General features: G+C 38.9%; 2 protein-coding genes across 3 annotated transcripts; one reads left to right on the top strand and one right to left on the bottom strand.

The window, feature by feature from the left end:
• Positions 1-3,349: 3,349 nt before the first annotated feature.
• SEC61B (SEC61 translocon subunit beta) lies at positions 3,350-11,567 on the bottom strand. The gene is made up of 4 exons (XM_043975521.1): positions 11,427-11,567; positions 11,136-11,233; positions 6,804-6,905; positions 3,350-3,714 (listed from the first exon to the last, which is right to left on the bottom strand). Exons 1-4 carry the CDS (start codon positions 11,427-11,429, stop codon positions 3,627-3,629), a joined length of 291 nt encoding a protein of 96 aa, XP_043831456.1. The 5' UTR covers positions 11,430-11,567; the 3' UTR covers positions 3,350-3,626.
• A 161-nt stretch (positions 11,568-11,728) lies between these two features.
• On the top strand, positions 11,729-19,871 carry ALG2 (ALG2 alpha-1,3/1,6-mannosyltransferase). Of its 2 annotated transcripts, XM_043975520.1 has the most exons (3): positions 11,729-12,354; positions 16,850-17,540; positions 19,633-19,871. In XM_043975520.1, exons 1-3 carry the CDS (start codon positions 12,013-12,015, stop codon positions 19,674-19,676), a joined length of 1,077 nt encoding a protein of 358 aa, XP_043831455.1. In that variant the 5' UTR covers positions 11,729-12,012; the 3' UTR covers positions 19,677-19,871. The 2 variants fall into 2 exon arrangements, with proteins under 2 accessions (XP_043831455.1, XP_043831453.1); XM_043975518.1 differs by having other exon boundaries at positions 16,850-19,871.
• The last annotated feature ends 200 nt before the right edge of the window (positions 19,872-20,071 follow it).

Here is a 20,071-nt window from a genome sequence, read left to right as displayed (position 1 = left end):
GCCTTCTGATAATGAACAGAAGTGAACAGAATTGGCCTACAGATGTTACTATATTAATATTACTATAATAATAACCATATTAATATTACTATATTATACTAATACTCTAGAATTTTTATGCTGATGAAAATACTGAAATTGTCTCACATTCTACATTAGGAAAATATTATTCCTATCTTCCACAAGGCTGGGAAATCTCAAAATAATTATTACTTTGGACTCTCTTTTCTTTTATCCAGACACCTCATGTTTGCACTGTAAGGGCCATGCTTTTTTGCTGCAGAAGATACATTATTGACACATGATCCTCTCCTTTTGGATGTTTCATTCATTCAAAGTATATTCTCCTACTGTTTTTTTTTTAATAAATAAAAGTATTTTATTATTTTCCGGTTACATATAAGGATAGTTTTCAACATTTGTTTTCATAGGATTTTTAGTTCCAAATTTTTCTCACAGCTTCCCTTGTGTTTTTTAAATTAATTGCTATTGCACTAGTTTGGGCAATAAGCATTCATATATATACATATCTATAGATATATATATATAGATGGATATAGATATCCATATCTATCATCTATCTATCTCTAGCTAGCTAGCTATCTTTGCATAGTCTGAGGCCTCATGGCAGTGGGGGGTGGGGAAGTTCAAGTTAGCTAGCTATTGTGGTCTTTTCCAAGAGGTTTTTTGATCTTTTGATAGAGGCAGGTCATTCATTATACATCAATCAAAGCTAATTGGTTAGCATCATTCAATTCTATTGGTTGACTTGACTTGAGGGTGATCTACAAATGACATGAGAGAGAATGTAAAAAGAGCCTCACTTAAGAGCAAAGGCAAAGACCATTATCTAGGAGTGGTTAGATCTCATCATTCCTCCACTGAACTAGACAAAAGAATCTATCTCCATCTCTTTTGTTCCCTTGGGTTTGTCTCAAATAAAGTTTGCTGAAGTTCCTGGATTTTCTAGAGAGGGGAGAAGGAGGAAGAGAAGCACCAAACCTGATATCTAGATTCCCCCCAAGAAATCCATTATAATTATTTTCTCACAACTGCCATTATGAATCCCATTTCACCAAAGCTCACTGATATATTTACATAATCTATACATAGGTTGCTTTTCTCAAAAATAAGAGATTATAGCCAGGAACCAAGTGGTAAAGAAGATAGCCCTTGAGTTAACATAAAGACATTACAAAGTACTTGTACTAAACCTCTATTAGTCAGTTAGATACACAATAGTGTCTTAGGAGGTCAGGTTTGGAGCCAATTAAGGAGTCATCAGTAAGGAGGTGATAGCTGAGGGAATGACAGGTCCTTGGAAGGAAACAAAGAGAAAAGAATGGAATAGACTGAATGTTGAAGAACATCTAGTAGATAAGAGTAGCTAGCAAAGCAAAGAAAGATTTGTCAGAGAAGTAACAGGACCAGCCCAATGTTGTGTCAAAGAGGGCAAGGTAAAGAAATTTTCAGGACAGAAATGGTTAATAGCCAGTAGATGAGACTGCAGTGCATTAAAGATCCCCTAACACAGCTCTTGAATAGCTTTCTTCAACACCTTTTGCAAAAAATCTAAATGTACTTTTCCCTTCTTCAATAGAGGAATCCAAGTGCAATGCACTTGGATTTTAAAAACTAACCTTAAATCTCCTTAAGTTTTTTTAATTTTTATGCTGCTTTTCTAAAGCCACTATTGCAGAAATTGGGTAATGTGAGGAGTCTGAAGGAAATCTTAATAGAATAATTCAAACTAGCTAGGGAAAAAGATGTTCTGAAAAACACTATCAAAATAGTTAGTGCCCATAGGAGTGACACCTACTCAGGTTCTTGCCACATGGGCTAGTTTTTCTCTAAAAAGAAAATGGGGGGGGGCAGCTAGGTGGCTCAGTGGACAAAGCACTGGCCCTGGATTCAGGAGGACTGAAGTTCAAATCTGGCCTCAGACACTTGATACTTACTAGCTGTGTGACTCTGGGCAAGTCACTTTAACCCTCATTGCCTCTTACACACACACACACACACACACACACACACACACACACACACACAAATTTAAAAAAAAAAGAAAGAAAATGGGGATTCCAAGAGGAAGAGGTGAGGAAAAAGTAGATTCCAAGCACAGAGGATTACCAATAAAGACATGGATAAAGGAGATGAAATGTCATGTGCTCAGAAATAGTGAGTAAGAAGGCCATTATCTCTGAATGGCCCCCTGTGGGAGAGAGGAGTAAAGTGTAAAAAGACTGAAAAGGTAGGAAGGGACAAGGTTCTAAAAGAATTTAAAAGCCAAAAGAATTTATTATTTGATTCTCTTAGCAATAGTCAACCAAACTACATTTGAGATTTAATTGGTCCAGGGAACTAAAGCTTGAAGAACTGATGTATCTTTCTGGTTACCCAAGTACCAATACCCAGCACTGGAGGAATCAGGGGCTCCTCAGAGTTGATTCCTGCTTCTCTGCTACCCCAACAAATGCAGATACCATAGGACTACACTCAACTGAATCATTGCTGTATCCTTTCTGAATATCATTTCCATACTACTGTCAGGTAAACCTCCTTTTGTTACATATTAGATGTTCTGTCTACAAGGGTCTCATTTCATTTCATTTCAATCCCAAACGTGAAACACGGGACTGGCCTTAGTGAGACCTGGCCCAGAACACTATCCCTTTATCAATAAAAGATTGTGCTGGAGTCTGATACTCAGCTCAAAAAAGGTTACAGTATACATGATAAACATCATTAAATTTTCAGTGATTTGCTAAGCATGAATAGTAATTCAAGTATTTCCTATAGTTTTAGGGACAGAATAAATTTTGTAAGAGACTAATTTGTACTCAATTGTTTTTAACAATGATTTGCATTATATGAACAAAAATTACTTCAGACACCAACAAAAATAGAGAAAAATAGGGAAAAAACCATACTGGATCCAGAGCAGTTCATATATCTTCTTGCCATTTGATGATTATCCAAACAGAAATATGGAGGAGAAAAATCTGGAGCCAGGCTATGGAATGGACCTCCATCCACATAGTACTTGTCTCCTTAGCAACAATAACTAAGTAAAACATATGAGGCTAATGATCTCTGAACTGCATATCGCTGCTTTGGAAAACCATGTGAAAAGGTAGCATATTCAAGCGAGTTTCTGGAGGCAAACAGGAAATTTTCACTGTACCACCAAAAGTCTCAGTTCAATCTTATATAAAATGTTCCTAATAAAGCTATTCTTATGGCTGAGATACATAGAGGTATGTATTTTCAAATAATTTATAATATGTGTAGTGATGCAGTGATGAATCAGTGCTACATTGGGAAGGAGAAATCATGAGACAGCATAAAATTTCCATTTGTACCTGCCATTTTATTGTGCCTAACCTGCAAATCTCTATGCAGATGAAACCTGTGACAGACGGACTTCCGAAAACAGACTTGATATAAAGGAATTTTAAAAGTTCATTACAGACAAATTAAAAAAGGTCTTGAAAATCAATTTGTATTTTTTAAAGTTCCTTATAAAACAGTAAGCTTTCAAAAAACTTCTCTCTCCATGCACATAAAGTCCATCATGCTTTTGGTCCAGAATACAATTGCTGACAGAAAGATGGATGCAGCTGAGTCTACGAACGTGTGTACTTGCCCCAAATATGCAACATAAATACCGAAGCAATGAACAGAAGACTCATTACCAATACTGGAACAGGACCACTGAAAATAAAAAAAGTAATGATTACCATTAGCAGCATAAAAAAAATTATCAGTTACCCAGAAAAAAACATTAAAAAACTAGGAATATTATGCACATCTTAGACAAAAACAAAAAACAAAGTTGTTTAGGTAAATGCTATTAAAAAAAAATCACCAAACTAAAATGCTATTTTGAAGTTGATAGCAACATAGTTCTAGCTTATAAAATCGAAAGAAAATTAATTCTATAAGCACTTCATTCCCAAATCATATTTTAGATTTAGGAATAGCATCACCATTACATTTGCTTAAAAGGCAAACCAACTGTTAATATAAAATATAACTGAAGCATATAGCTAATAAAATACTAAAAATCATTTTATAAGCAGTTATTATAGGTGCACAATTTTTTTTAAAAACTTCACAACATATGCCATTTTTTTTTTAGGTGAGGCAATTGGGGTTAAGTGACTTGCCCAGGGTCACACAGCTAGTAAGTGTCAATCGTCTGAGGCCGGATTTGAACTCAGGTACTCCTGACTCCAGGGCCAGTGCTCTATCCACTGCACCACCTAGCTGCCTCAACACATGCCATTTTTAACACAGTAAAGGCTAAGTATCATCAAGGCACAATAATTAGCAGGGGTAAAATACACAGGGTAACAATGAACAATAAAAAAAAATTTACAACATGGGATGTGAGGTTCAAATACATCATAACCAAAAGATTAGCAAGAGGAGAAATATGATGATCTAAGGAGAGGGCAAGTTGGAAGATGCACTGACACACTGCCTAATGAGGTAAATTTTGTTATACAAACACACATGGTTATAATTACATCACCACTTTTGTTAAAGTGTTAAATTATTTAACCCAAGCCCCACCCTCATAGACACACACTATTATTACCTTTTCATTCAGGTTTAACCAGCACTCAAAAAATAAAATAAAATCTTAGAAGCCAAAGCTAGATTCTTCAGAACATCTCAAATTCAAACTGTTATTCTCAGTAGCCTAGATGCTAATTCTTTCCTCTGAATCAGTCCAATTCTAAATTTGTTTTTCAACTCTGTTATTTACCAAAGGATATTAGATTATAGAGCTACAAGTGACCTTTGGGGGTCATCTATTTCAACTCTCATTTTATGGACGAGGAAACTTAAGGCCCAGAAATTAACCTGTATGAGGCCATACAAGTATGAAGTGGTAGAACTGTTATTCAAACTCAGGGTCTCTGAAAACCTAGCATTCTTTTCACTGTCCCATGCAAAACATTCAATCTCTAGGCTGGACAGGCCTTTAGAAGTTGTCTAGTCCCTCTGCTACCTAAAAGCCTGAATCTTCTCTACAACACTAAGAGACAGAAATTCAGGCTCTGCCTGAAGAACTTTTAATGACAAGGACTCATTTCCTCTCAAAGCAGCCCATTCTACTTTTGGATAGCTCCAACTATTATGCTCTTTTTCTTTATATTGAGCCAAAATCTGGTTTCCTAAAGTTTTTACCCATTGGTCCCTAGAAATGGAGACCAAATGAACAAAAGCACTAAATTCTCTTTGACCTGCCAATATCTGAAGACAGTAATGCTTTACTGGTCCATCCCCAAGTTGCCTCTTCCCTTGCCTAAATATTTCCAGTTCTTTCAACTACAGCATGAACTCCAATCCCATAACTATCCTGGGTGCCCTGCTCTGGAAAAGCACACATTAACTTCTTCCTAAAACATGGCATTTCAACTGGACCTAAGACTCTAGACATGACCTGACTAGAAGAGAATGCAATTGGACTATTACTTCCCTTCTTTTGGCACTATGCTCTTGTTAATGCAGCTTAAGATAATATTAGATTTTTATGACTGCTCATTGGATTGCCTCAAATTAAGCCTGCAAATTAAAAACTTCATAATTTTTTTCACAGAACTTTTGTTCGAACATCTCCCAAATTTATGTAATTGATGTTTTGAACCAAAGTACAAGCGCATGTATTTTTTGTTAAGTTTCAGCTTCTTACATCTGTTCCATCAGGTTCTTTTCTGTCAACCAGCATAATGGCTTCCCCCTCACTGCCCTGCACTGTCACCTGTATATCTGCTAAGTTAGCTATCTATATGTTCTTCCACATTACTAATAAAAACACTGAACAAAACAGAGGCAGTAACTGACTGTTATGTCTCAACCACTCACTACCAACTATTCTGGAGGTTAAGCCAGAGAGTACTAATTCCTATACCCATCATCTCTTATAATAATCAGGACTCCCTAATACAAAGACATTTTGGTTCACACTGGGAATGAGTCTAGAATATGCCAATTTCATTCTAGAGGCAGCATGAAAGTCAGCAAAAGGTCTAAGCATTTACTAGGTAGCCAAGTTTTTAATGTGCAACTAAACCCCCTCAATTTTCTTACTAATCTCAATGAATCTATGTTTGTATCTAATGACTTACTACTTCCATTTCTCAATCAAATGCAGTTTTTGGCAATGGAACAAGTGAAAAGAAACTGAAATTTGATAAAGTATTCATCCAATTTTTTTCTATCCCATAAATTACTTCAAAATAGTTACATATAGTTCTATTCAATATACAAATTCAATAAACCTTTAAATGCCTACTGTATGGAAAACAGTGATATGCACTGGAGAAAATAAAAAGTGTAAACAAAACTTAGTCCTTGTCCTCAAAGAGCTTTACAGTCTACTAAAGGGTTAAGAAAGCAGCACAGATGGCTACAATACCATAATATTACATGACAGTAATGGACATTAGGAAATTATAAAACAAAATGTTATATGAAAGAAAGCTGTTAACAAGCTGGGAATGCTTACTAAAGGAGATTTGAAGTGGAGGCATTTGAATTTGGCTATAAAAAATACACAGGAAAGTTCAGCCCAAAGGAATGCCACTGGGGAGTTCAAGAATTGATCCCTAGTCATTCTAGGGACTCTCATTACATTACATAATCAAAATAAAACTGGTCTACTTGACACAAACTACATCTTATATATTCGCCACACTGTCAAGCAGAAGGCTTTCAAAAGCAATAAATAAGCAGTAAAAGAAATGTAGGATATAGTTTAGATTCACTATTTTTATGTTTTTTTGACTTACACTTTGAGCCCAGGGGAATCTTCAGTGTAGAACCGCCACATTCCCCCTGTGCCTGCTGAAGTAGTACGGCCTGCACTCCTTGTCCCACAGCTGGCATTTTTCCTACAAAAAAATTTAAAATGTAATTATATTTAATCCCCTCCAAAAAATCCACAACATATTAGTAATACAGAGAAGTAAGGTTCCATTTTATTTTTAAAGAACCAATTCAAACAATAATGAATTAGGACAGTTGTATCATAAAAATGAAAATATTTCTATCAAATAAATTTCAATACTCTAAGGAAAGCCTAAACTTCAATCCTTAAAGTTAACTAAATTTAATTCTGAAGCTGAAAAAGGAAAAAAATAATGTATTGTTGAAGTCTCTCACTGAGTTCATTCATCCATTCTTTGTTCGTTCTTTCTGCCCCTCCTCTGCTTTTTCTTTCCTTCCCCAGACTTTCTTTCTCCCCCTCGTTCCCCAAGCCCATTCATTCATTCATTCATTCATTCATTCATTCACTCACATAAGGTCCCAAAGTAGTCTTAAAGTTAACTGGAGATTCTAGGAACTTAAAGTAAGGAGGGAATGCATTCCAGCTATAAGACAGTCAGTGCGAAAAAGTAGGAATGATACAAAGATAAGGAACAGTAAGACCAGCTTGACTGAACTGTAAGTTATGTGAAGGGGAGTAACATGTAATAGGGCTGAAAAGGTAGTTTGGGGCCAGGCTGTAAAGGGCTTTAAATGTTAAAAAGAATTTATATTTGATCCTAGAGGTAACAGTGAGCCAGTAGAGTTTACTGAGAAGGTAAATGATGTAGTCAAACTGTATTTTAGGAAAATAACTTTGCTTCAAATGGAACTGATTGGCAAAGATGACCAAAAAAATGGTAAATGACCAATGTTGAAGGGGCAAAGAAAAAACATGTACACTGATGCACCATTGGTGGAGTTTAGCCATTCTGGAAAGCAATCTGGAACTATGTTCCAAGTCACCAAATTATGCGTACTAAGTAATAGAAATATGAGACCTATACTTCAAAAGGTCAAAGAAAGAGGAAAAGGATCCATATATGCAAAAATATTTATAGATACTTTTTTTTTTAAAGCAGAAAAAAACTGGAAACTAAGGGAGATGCCCATGAATCAGAGAATGACTTAACAAATTATATTATATGAATGTAATGGAATACTATTTTGAGAAAATGGAAAATTTCAGAGAAACCTAGGAAGACTTGTATGAACTTGATGCAAAATGAAGGGAATAGAACCAGAAGAATTTAATATCACAACACTGTAAAGACAAAATTCTGAAAGACTTAGGAACTCTGATCAACATAATGACTACCAATAATTCCAGAAGACTGATGATGAACCATGTTACCCACCTCCTGAGAGAGATGAAAGACTCAATATGAAGCATGAACTATCAGTTTTGGACATGGCCAATGTAATACTTTGTTTCTGGAGGCCAATTAAAATGAATGCAATAGTCTAGGTGAGAGGTGATTAAGGTCTGGACTAGAATGGTGGCTCTTCGGTTAGCAGAAGGGGAACAAGTGGGAGAAATATTGTGAAGGTCAAGTCCTCAAATATTACTACAGCTCACATTGCTTTCTCTCCTTTCTGTTGATTACTATGGCTACTTGTAGCTTCTAACACAAAATTCAAATAATTTTTCATCCTTTTCTAACTATTTTTACCTTTGTAGGCCTTATATTCAGCAAGACCAACTTCTAGAGAGAAGGGGCTATATTATACAAAGTCTAACTATACATAATATAAATATATAAGAAATCTTGTCTGAAAAAGGTCACAAAAAACCACCTTTAGATTCATAACCCTGTATGTTCCCTCTAATACCTAAAACAGTGACAGGCCCAGAATAGGTATTTGACTTAAAAAAGAAAAATTAAGGCTGCCAGAATTTAAGGTTTTTAAACGACAACACTTACGAAAACTTAAAAGTAATCTTCAGAAATGAGGCATGATTACTTATCTACTCTTCCCTCCATTACTTCTCTAAAGAAAAAAGAACCAAGTCAAGTACCTGTGCCAGGCACTGTGATAAGTGCAGGGGATACAAAGAAAGGCTAAAAGGAGTCCCTTCTTTGAAAGAGTTTCCAATCTAAAGGAGGAGACAACAAGCAAACAAAACTAATCATAGCCAAAACGACCACCATACCAAACTGCCCTTTCCTAACTTCAAATTCTGAAATTCCCCTCTGATGATAATCTGTCATTTCATCTCTTTCTTTGCCTCTCTCATTTCAAGCCCATTTTATTTTCCCTACAACCTCCACACACCCCCTCCCCATTCCCCCCAATCCTTCCTTTTCTCCCAGGCCATCAGCCTCATTTTCCTCCTTCCACAATTTGGGCCCTTTAGTTAACCAGTACCAACTATTCACTGTCCCCATCTTCTTCCACTGTTCCTTCCCTGACTATCCTCAACCCAGAATCACCTTCACTACTTGCATTCTTCACACCTGAAAGGCACAAAATAGTGCTAACTGGAACCATTAATTTATCTTATCTAGGTCCACAAGGCTGCGTGACAATCCTTTTATTCTTCCCAGATTAACTATCTTGTTCCAGCTGTTTCAAACTCTCTCCCCTTTCAAGTCTCTTAATACCTACCCCCTGCCCAACTCTATTCAAGAGATGACCCCACTTCCTACTTTACTGAGAAAAACAAGACCATCCATTGTAAGCATTGCCCCCAAACCTTTAATTATCCTTGGTACCCATTATTTTTGTCTTGACCAACCATTCTACTTGTGCTCTCAATAACATCCCCTCTTCTGGGAGTGAAGCCTTTTAATCATCCCCTCTGCCTTAGTACTCCCTATCTTTAAAAAACAAAACAAAACAACAACAAAAAAAAACCCCTTTACTTAGTCCTGATACTCTGCATCTTATTTCCCTTACACTGCCAAACACCTAGAAATGTTTTCTACATTATGTATTTCCATTTCCTCACCATATATTTACTTCTCAACTCTTTACAATGTGGCTTCTGACCTCACCACTCTAAAGAAACTGAATCTAAGACTACCAACAATCTTTTAACTTCTAAATCCAATGGCCTTTCCTTAATATTCATTCTTCCTGACTTTTCCTAAGTTTGATATTTAAGGACTTCTAGATACTGGCTCTAACATACCTTTCTGGTCTTAGTTCATGACTCCTTTTCATGTAAATCATTACATTATAGCAGAACTGGCCAAGTATCCCTAACGTGACATTCCTATAAGCCATACTTAGTAAAAGCCCTCCCCACACACTTGGAATATTCTCTTGACTCATTTCTGCCTCTCCATCAGGTAACCACCCTGCTCTGTGAAGTTTTCCCTACTATTCCTCAACCCCCATTAGGGCTCTCTCCTTCCTAAAATTGTATTATATTTATTAATCTTTGTATATGTGATTTTGATTCACTCCCAGCCCCAAGTAAAACATATCCTCTTTGGGGCAGCTAGGTGGCACAGTGGATAAAGCACAGGCCCTGGTTTCAAGAGTACCTGAGTTCAAATCCCGCCTCAAACACTTGACACTTACTAGCTGTGTGACCCTGGGCAAGTCACTTAACCCTCATTGCCAGCCCCCCCCCAAAACCAACAAAACATATCCTCCTTGAGGGTGAAAATGGTTTCATTTTTATCTGTTTCCTCTCATGCCTAATACAGTACCCGCAGAATAATGAGCACTTAGTGTCCCCTCTTGTTCTATTGTCCATAGGAGCCTAATTCTAGTGCTTTCACTCTACTGATTTATTCCCAATATATCCTTCTACCTCTCCTCTGTAACATAGTTTTCTTGTTGTCTCCCCTTTAGACTGTGAGCTCCTGGAGAGAAGAGACTGTCTTTTGCCTTTCCCTGTGTCACCAGCACTTATCACACAGTGCCTACTGACTGGCAAACTCATGCTATCTCTTTCACTCACACACCCAAACTCCTTAGTTCAACAATCACATATTCAGCACCAATTATGTATGAGAGCATACGGCACACTGCATGTGCTTAATATGTATCCCTAGCGCTTAGGACGGTGCCTGGCGTGTAGCAGGAACTTAAATGTTTACTAATTTATGCCATCTCTCATTCACACAACCGTATTCATTAGTTCAACAATCGCATATGCGCCAATTATGTGCAATACAAGGTGAGCGCTTAAAACGTACCCCCAGCGATTAGCACAGTGCTGGGACATAACAGAGACAATTAGGGCAGAGAACTCGAGCTCACGAAGCTAGACCCCTAGAAGAGTGTTTCAATACCCACAGTCCTCGGAACAGGAGAGGCCCAGGGGGCAGACAGGCCCAGCACCCAGCCTCGCTCCTTACCTTTGCCTGACTGTGGATCCCGCGGCCCTGGCAGCCACAGCTTTACTGGGAGAGCGGCCCGAGGCGCCCACGTTGGTACCACTGGGAGTAGGGCCCGGCTGTGGACAGATATAAAAAAATCATCTTGTATCACTTAAGGAAGTCCCTGCCCGGCGCTACCGCCCACCCCCCCACCCGGGGGCTTCCACCCGGAGTTTTCTCAGTAGTTTGCCACGACACCACCACCCCCCTCCCCCTAGCTGGTGGAGACACCCAGGCCGACCGAATTAGGACCCGGGTAGTGAGTTATACCATCACTGGAGCTGAGGAGGCAGCAGGCTCAGTCGCAGACACTCCAGCTGCTGCGACAGGTATCGTAACCAGACGAGTCTGCCTCCGCTTGGCTTCTCAGTCCGGGAGGCCGACGGACAACCTCTTCCTGTGGCGGTTTTGCAAGTGCCTGATTTAAAATGGGCAGAATCTCACAAGAGCGCCCAAAAAAGCGTGGTATTCTCCTATCTCTTCTCCAAACCGAACAAGAAAAAGTGTATAAAAATTAGTTGCACCCGCTGAAAAAAACAGACACATTAAAAAACACGCACGAGGACTTCCGGCAGTGTGTAGACACCTTCAACTTTTAGCTAACGTGTCCAAATTCACGCAAGCCCCGAGGGGGGCGGAGCCACTCGAACGGAGAAGAGATGGGTTAGAGCAATCAGTCCAATGCCACGCCAGCACCTGCTCGGCCACGGCGGGGAAGGGTTGGGGCAGGGGAGGAGGGGCGGGGCTTGTTCTCGAGTCTGCGCCACTGCTGCCGCCGGGACCTCGGCTGTTCCTGGGTTTCCCAGAGGGGTCTGCGCAAGCGCGAGCCCACGGCGTCTCCAGGGTCCCGGCTGCTATGCAGCCTCGGGGGTCCGAGGGCCGGGGCCGTGGCCCATCGGTGCTGTTCGTCCACCCGGACTTCGGCGTGGGCGGCGCGGAGCGTCTGGTGCTGGACGCAGCCTTGGCGTTGCAGTCTCGCGGCTGCCGCGTCCAGGTATGGACGGCGCACTATGACCCAAGTCACTGCTTCTCGGAGAGCCGCGAGCTGCAGGTGCACTGCGCCGGCGACTGGCTGCCCCGAAGCCTGGGCTGGGGCGGGCGCGGCGCGGCGCTGTGCGCCTACCTGCGCATGGTCTACCTGGCGCTCTACATCCTCCTGCTGAGCGGCGAGGAGATGGACGTGATCGTGTGCGACCAGGTGAGAGGGCCGGCGGGGACCGTAGGGGCAGTGCGGCCCAGCTCATTTTGCGGAAACTGACCCCAAGAGAGGGGAAATGACTCGCTCAAGGCTTTTTAAAGCCCCACCCTGAAGCCCACCTTTCTTGTTTCGCATTGGTGGTGCCATGGATAAAGAATACAGAGCCAGGAGGCAGCAAGACCTGAGTTCCAATCCGCGCCCCAGACTCTTGGTAGCTATGTAACCTTAGGGCTGTTTGCCTCAGTTTCCCTCCCACCCCCAGCAAAGGAGGCTAATAATAGCACTTACCTCCCAGAGTTATTGTGAGGATCATTCATTCAGTAAACATTTTGGCTAAGCACTGGGGATCAAATGAGGTGATATTTGTAAAGCAGTTACCACAGTGCCTGACACTTGGAGTTTAATAAATGCGTGTTTACTTCCTTACAGTGCCATCTCACTCTTAATTATCTTTGCTTTATCCTCTCTATCGCCCATTTGTAAGGGATTGTTCTCACGTTTTCTCCCCATTAGACTGAGCTCCTTGAGATCAGGAACTGTCCATGTTCTTTCTTTTTTTTAGTGAGGCAATTGGGGTTAAGTGACTTGCCCAGGGTCACACAGCTAGTAAGTCTTAAGTGTCTGAGGCCGGATTTGAGCTCAGGTACTTCTGACTCCAGGGCCGGTGCTCTATCCACTGCGCCACCTAGCTGCCCCTGTAGTCTTTCTTTGTATCCGTAGCTGTTAGTACAGTGCCTGGCACCACCTCCAAATCCGCCCCCAGTACCTTCCTTCCGAGATTACTTTCCATCTCGGTATGTATCATGTTTATACATAGTTGTTTGCATCTTTCTTCTTCCATTAGAATTCGAGTGAGCTCTTCGAGGGCAAGAACTCTTCCCCCTCCCCCACACCCTATTTCTAGCGCAACACAGTAGCTGACATAAAATAAACATCTAATAAATATTTGTTGACTTCGTGTTTATTGACAGATAGGGAGTGTTGGAGACTGAACTTGAACCCAGAGCCTTGGCCTCTAAATCTGACTTCTTAAGCTATGTAACTGCATTATGCAGATGAGGAAGGGGCCTCAATGAGGTTAGGTGGGTCAGGTGGGCTACATATTTTAGAAAGCACCTGAACTAGTGAAGAGAACAGAATTCAGGGCCCCAACTCTGCCATTCATTTAATCACCATAGATGACTTTGAGCAAGTCATTTCCCTTGTCTTCCGTTTCCTCAACCATAAAAGGAGGAAATTGGGCTTGATGGTTTCTAAGACTCCTCCTTTCTCTGACTTGATTCCATGACATACCCCAAACCTCCCAATAAGTAACTGATAAAGTTGGAAACAGTGGGGTGTTAAATGTTTTCATTAAAATTAGAGCCACTTGGCTCTAACTCTCTCTTGAAAGTATGCCTTACATATACTTTTATTGCCATGCTTTTGCATTTAACTTAAATCATGTAATTCAACCTCTTCTATTTGCTGATGAGGAAATTGAAACCAAAGGAGGTTAATGATACTCTTTTGCTAAGAGAACTTTAGTGTGCCTATTTTAAAAGGCAGGGCTAAATTACCTAAAGCAGAAACTGCTAAATGAATTCAGAAGTGTCCCACCCTTCCCTGCTACAGTTTTCATAGCAAAATAACAGTATTTTGTGAAAATAAATGAATTGCAAGCAACAGTGGTATGCTACCCTCCTCACTTCCCTAGCTTCTATCAAGACTTGGCTCAAATCCCACTTGCCTGCAGGGGGCTTTTAGTGCTTCCTTCCACCATCTTTTCTCCCACCTCCTAACCCCACTCCCCTCAAATGCCTTCATTCTGAGATCACTTTCAAAATTGGTATAAATCATATATGTATGTAGTTGTTTACATGTTGTTTCTCCCATTAGAATGTGGTTTTTGGAGGGCTGGAACCATGTATTTGTTCCCGTTCCAGACCTCCAAAAACCACATTATTAGATGTACATTATAAGCATCTAATAAATGCTTGTGGGCTGACAAGTTGTCAGATCCCCTATGGGCCCTAGTTTCCCCATCTGTAAAATGGAGAGGGTCACTTCCAAATCTTAAGTTTGTGATCTTAACCCCACTTTTAAAAGAATCTGCAGTCCACAGAAGAACATTGTACACAGTATCATCAACATTGAGTGTTGATCTACTGTGATGGGCTATATTCTTCTCACCAATGCAATGGCACAGAAGAATTCCAGGGAACTCGTGATGGAAGAGGATCTCCAAATCCAAGGGAAAAAAAAAAGAACTACGGAGTATAGATGCTGAATGAACCATACTATTTCTTTTGTTTTTGATGCTGTTGTTTTGTTTCTATTTTGACCTTTTTCATCATTGCTCTGATTTTTTCTCTTATACCATGACTAATGCAGAAATAGGATTAATGTTATTATGTGTGTGTGTGTGTGTGTGTGTGTGTGTGTGTGTGTGTATATATATATATATATAACCTATATCAGATTACCTGCTGTCTAGGGGAGGGGGGAGGGAGGGAGAAAAATCTGAAATTGTAAAGCTTGTATAAACAAAAGTTGAGAACTATCTTTACATGTAATGGAAAAAAATAAAATACTTTATTAATTTAAAAAAAATTAAATTAAAAATTAAAAAAAAAGAATCTGCAGTCCAAAAAAAAATATTGTGAGTATATTTGCATTGCAAAGAGATACTTAACATTTACCAAAAATTTCTGCCATATGAAATGTCTTGACCCTCACATACATGCTCATGGTCCAGTCAGTTTGTTTCTTAGACTCTAAGAATTGGAAGATTCTTCTTTAAAGATTCTTAACGGATCAAGAATACCTTCTATAAGGTATTGCTTCAAGACTTGCATTGTCAGGGAATTTATTGTCCACCAAGGCAGCTGTTCTACATTTGGACAGCCCTGCTGGTTCTGGACATTCTTCCCTTGTATTGAGCTGAATATTTTGCACCTGTTGTACCTGGTTCTTCCCTGTGTGGCCAAGCAGCCCTTCTACATGTTATGAAGGAACACTAGATTTTGATTCAGAGGATGTGGGTTTGAATCTCCAGAATATTCCATGAGTTTGGACAAGTCATAATCTTGCTAGGCTTCAGTTTCCTCATCTGAAAAGCAAGGTTGGGTTTTATGGTCTTTTCCTCTCAGATTAAAATGATACCTTCCCTGTACTAGCTAATATTTGAAGATAGGTCTGGTTCCCTTGTTTCCTCTAGGCTGAACATAAAAGGTTCCTTCAGTGGATTTTTTTTTTTGGTTGGGTCTATGAGGGTTAAATGACTTGCCCAGGGTCACACAGCTAGTAAGTGTCAAGTGTCTGAGGTCCAATTTGAACTCAGGTCCTCCTGAGTCCAAGGCCAGTGCTTTATCCACTGTGCCACCTAGCTGCCCCCAGTGGATTTTTGGATATTTTTATGATGGAAAGAACTGGGATTTCAACCTTTCTACATTTGTTTCTTATCTCTAAAATGATGAGATTGGACTAAGTGATGTTTTTGTCTTTAAAATACTGTGATTTTTCTAGAAAGGAATCCTGTAAAAGGTGAAGTTGTTTAAAATGTAAAATGAAAGCAGTATAACAGGCCCAAAGGACAAAAGTAGTTAGACAATAAGTATTTTATTAAGCACTGTGCTAAGGGTTAGATAGTACTTATCATGTAATTTTTATGCAATATCAGCATGTATCCTCACATTCTCTTCCTCCTTTCCAAACATTTTTGTTTGTTTTTCCCAGAGTTTTTGTATCAGAGGAGCTAAGTGTATTTACCACAGACATAAGCGTATCCTTCTTTTGTCTAGTAGTTGAAACAGCATTGTTTGAGGGTGAGTAGGATCAATTATACAGAGACTTAAGGATTTTTTTTTTCATAGAAAAATTAAACCCAACATTAGTTAGAAATTTACAGTATGTTTCTGGTGCTGCAGGAAATTAGGTAAGGAATACTAAGATATTTTTTAGGTTTTTTTTTGTGAATTTGGGGGTAAGTTTAGAAGTCAGTTGGGGGCAACTAGGTGGCACAGTGCATAAAGCACTGGCCCTGGATTCAGGAGGACCTGAGTTCAAATCCAGCCTCAGACACTTGATTCTTACTAGCTGTGTGACCCTGGGCAAGTCACTTAACCCTCATTGCCCCGCAAAAAAAATAAGGAAGAAAAAAAAAATCAGTCACCAAATCTTATTGCTATTCTTTACAACCTTGCATTCTGTCCCAACTTGCCTTTACTGTTTACTAACAGGGCAACCCTGGGCAGTTCACTTATCCTCTCTCCATTTTACTTTTGTACTCAATAAAATTAAGAAACTTGGACTAGATGACTTTTTTAAGGTCCATTCTATCTCCAAATTTATGATTGTATATATGGAGCCTTCCTGTAGGAAGGGGATATGAAAATGTAGAGGAAGCCCCATTGAATTTGCGGTTTTAAGTAAACATCACATAAAGTAGGCAGTTTTCTTGAAATAATGAATAAAAGACATTTTCTTAACCAGTTTTCATTTCCACTTTAATTAGGTATCTGCATGTATCCCAGTGTTTAGACTGGCCAGACATCGGAAGAAGATTCTGTTTTACTGTCATTTTCCTGATTTACTTCTCACTCAGAGAAATTCTTTTCTTAAACGACTCTACCGAGCCCCTCTTGATTGGGTGGAAGAATATACTACTGGCATGGCAGATTGCATTGTGGTCAATAGCTCCTTCACGGCTGGTGTTTTTAAGAACACCTTCAAGTCCCTAGCACATGTAAATCCGGATGTCCTCTACCCTTCTTTGAATGTCAGCAGCTTTGACAACACAGTGCCTACAGATCTCGATAACTTAATTCCTAAAGGAAAGAAGTTTGTGTTTCTTTCAATCAACAGATATGAAAGGAAGAAAAATCTAACTCTAGCTTTAGAAGCATTACTTGAACTACGTGGGAGATTAGACCTTCAGGATTGGGAAAAGATTCATCTAATAATGGCTGGTGGTTATGATGAACGAGTCCTGGAAAATGTAGAGTATTACGAAGAACTGAAGAATACAGCCAACCAGTTTGACCTTAGCCACCATGTCACATTCCTTAGGTCTTTTTCAGACATGCAAAAAATCTCTCTTCTCCATAACTGTACTTGTGTGCTTTACACACCGAGCAATGAACATTTTGGTATAGTTCCCGTGGAAGCCATGTACATGCAGTGTCCTGTCATTGCCGTCAATTCAGGTGGACCTCTGGAATCTATTGTAGATAATGTAACAGGGTTTTTGTGTGAACCTGATCCAGCAAAATTTTCTAAAGCAATGGAAAAGTTTATCAGAGATCCTTCCTTAAAAACTACAATGGGGTCAGCAGGAAGAGCCAGAGTGAAGGAAAAATTTTCATTAGAAGCTTTTACAGATCAGCTGTACCAATACATAAGTAAATTGACAGAATAATTAATCATTTTAAAAGCTTTTCTACATGCAACTAGGTGGAACAGAGGTTTTAAGTACTGGATTTGGAGTCAGATAGACCTGAGTTTGAATCCTGCCTCAGTTACTAGTTGTGTGACCCTGAGCAACTCATGTAACCTCTTTTACCCTCAGTTTCCTCATTTGTAAAATAGGCATAATAATAGCACCTACCTCGAAGTAACAAATGTAAAGCACTTTGCAAACCCCAAAGTACCATATAAATGGTTCTTACTAGATTACTGTGAGATCGGCATGGGGCAGCTAGGTGATGCAGTGGATAGAGCACCAGCCCTGAATTCGGGAGATTAGCTAAACTAATTGACAAAAAAAAAATCCAGAATTTATCTGGTGCAGAGTGTATTCATCATATATTGAAAATAACAGACTTAGGTCTAAGCCTCCTTATCCTCTAAACATTTTTAAAAGAAAAAAAACCGAGTTGTTATGTTATTACTGTCTTTAAAATATGAAGATATAAAATCTGAAAAAATTTCATAACATTGTAATTATCTTGTCTTTCTTATTTGTAATTCCTTAGCTATAATTAGAACAGTATACAAGATTACATCTTAAATCATAAAATATCAGCACTAATATTTAGTACTTCTACATTAAAAATATTCAGTCAGTTTTACGTGGTCTATCATACTTAAGGAAAAATGTATGTATTTTTTGGAAAAGATTATTACATTATAAACAATGATATTTTTGTATATTGTTTTTGCTTACCAAAAGGTGAAAGCAAATATCTGTAAAGAAAACAAAATCATATTTCAGAATCATTTTTATTTTCTAATTTAGGGCTGTATTTTTCAGTATTGCCAATAAAGGAAACACCTTAGTACCAAAACTTGAAATGACACAGTTTGAAAATCATAAAGGAGATACTCGCCATATAACCTACAATCTGCTTCACATTTTTTATATATCTAACAAAGCCTATTAAAAGATGAAAATAAGTATTTAATATTATCTACAAAGGCACCTAGATAAAAAAGAAAAATTAGATCTCAGTAAAAAGAAAGTATTAATTTAGCAAACATTTTGTACCTACTATGTGCAAAGCACTTTATGGGTGTGGGAGGAAATACTTCAGTGGATCCGTGATCTCATCCTTGGTAAGCATTTCTTCCAGTAGGTAGATTACTACTATGCCATAGCCACTCATCCTGGGTGATTCTTAACTGTGTCTTTCAGTAAGTTGAGAATCTATTCAATGTATTATAGGCTTTCCTCTTGTTCTTTTTCATTCCTGATGCATCACTTAGGTTGTCCATCTTTTTTTCAGTCTTGTCACATTATTGGCCAACCTTTTCTTGTCCTGCATGCCCTTGGTATTATGACCTTTATGCCATTTATCAGATGCATGTTGTCACTTATGACATCTTGCAATGTGTTTGCACTCACCATCAGTCCTATTATTTTTCTGTGATGCTGGTATCATATGATTCACAACTAGATAATATCGTTGAGTGAAAAACTACTGAAAAATCCTGGGCTCTTGTGGCAGCAAGTAGTTTAGGATTATTGAAATTGCCATGTATTTTTCCAAATGAGATGTATTCTGATAATCAATTCTCAGTTCAATTCATTTTCCTGGATATATGTATGGATAAACTAATACAAAGGGGCTGCAAGGTATGGTTGTTAGTTTACTAGATTTAGAATCAAGAAAATTTTAGTTCATATCACTGTTTTGTGATCCGCAGTAAATCTCTTAACATCTTTGGGCCTCACTTCCCATATGTAAAATGAGGGTATTAGACTCTGAGCATTGAGGTCTTTTACCTGTAAATCTATGACACTGAACTGCTCATCCTTATTCATGTCATAATCTATTCTTTATCACTTTGTTTTTCCAGTGAAAATGACTAGGGCAATCTCCTTTGAGCAGACTCTTATCTAGAATGTCTACGGAATAGCATATGATCTTAGCACGTGATAAACACCTTATTTGAGGAGAACTGTTAAACTGGAATTTTGCTCTGCCAAGATGGAGGACTTCCTGCCAAGTTGGTTGCCTGAATGGGAGGCAGACAACCCTACTCCTATGTAATTACTCAAGCAGAATCCTGAAGTTCACACCAGGAATGATGATCAATAAATCCCATGAGAAAATATAATGATGTCTTCTACTTCACAAAAGCCAGAAGCCCATGGGTAATGAGAAAGGTAGTTCCTCTAACAAACTGTCAGCATTGGGAACCAGTTCAACCAAGAGTAGAGGTAGGCTCTATGTTTGGAGACAGTAAGAATGGAATATCCTTTTTTTTTCTTTTTGAGAAAGTCCTAGGGTGGTCA

The sequence above is a fragment of the Dromiciops gliroides genome, chromosome 1 (assembly GCF_019393635.1).
Source record: "Dromiciops gliroides isolate mDroGli1 chromosome 1, mDroGli1.pri, whole genome shotgun sequence".
NCBI classification, from domain to species: Eukaryota; Metazoa; Chordata; class Mammalia; order Microbiotheria; family Microbiotheriidae; genus Dromiciops; species Dromiciops gliroides.
The sequence above is the reverse complement of the archived record's forward strand: the minus strand, read 5'-3'. Positions and strand labels throughout refer to the sequence as shown.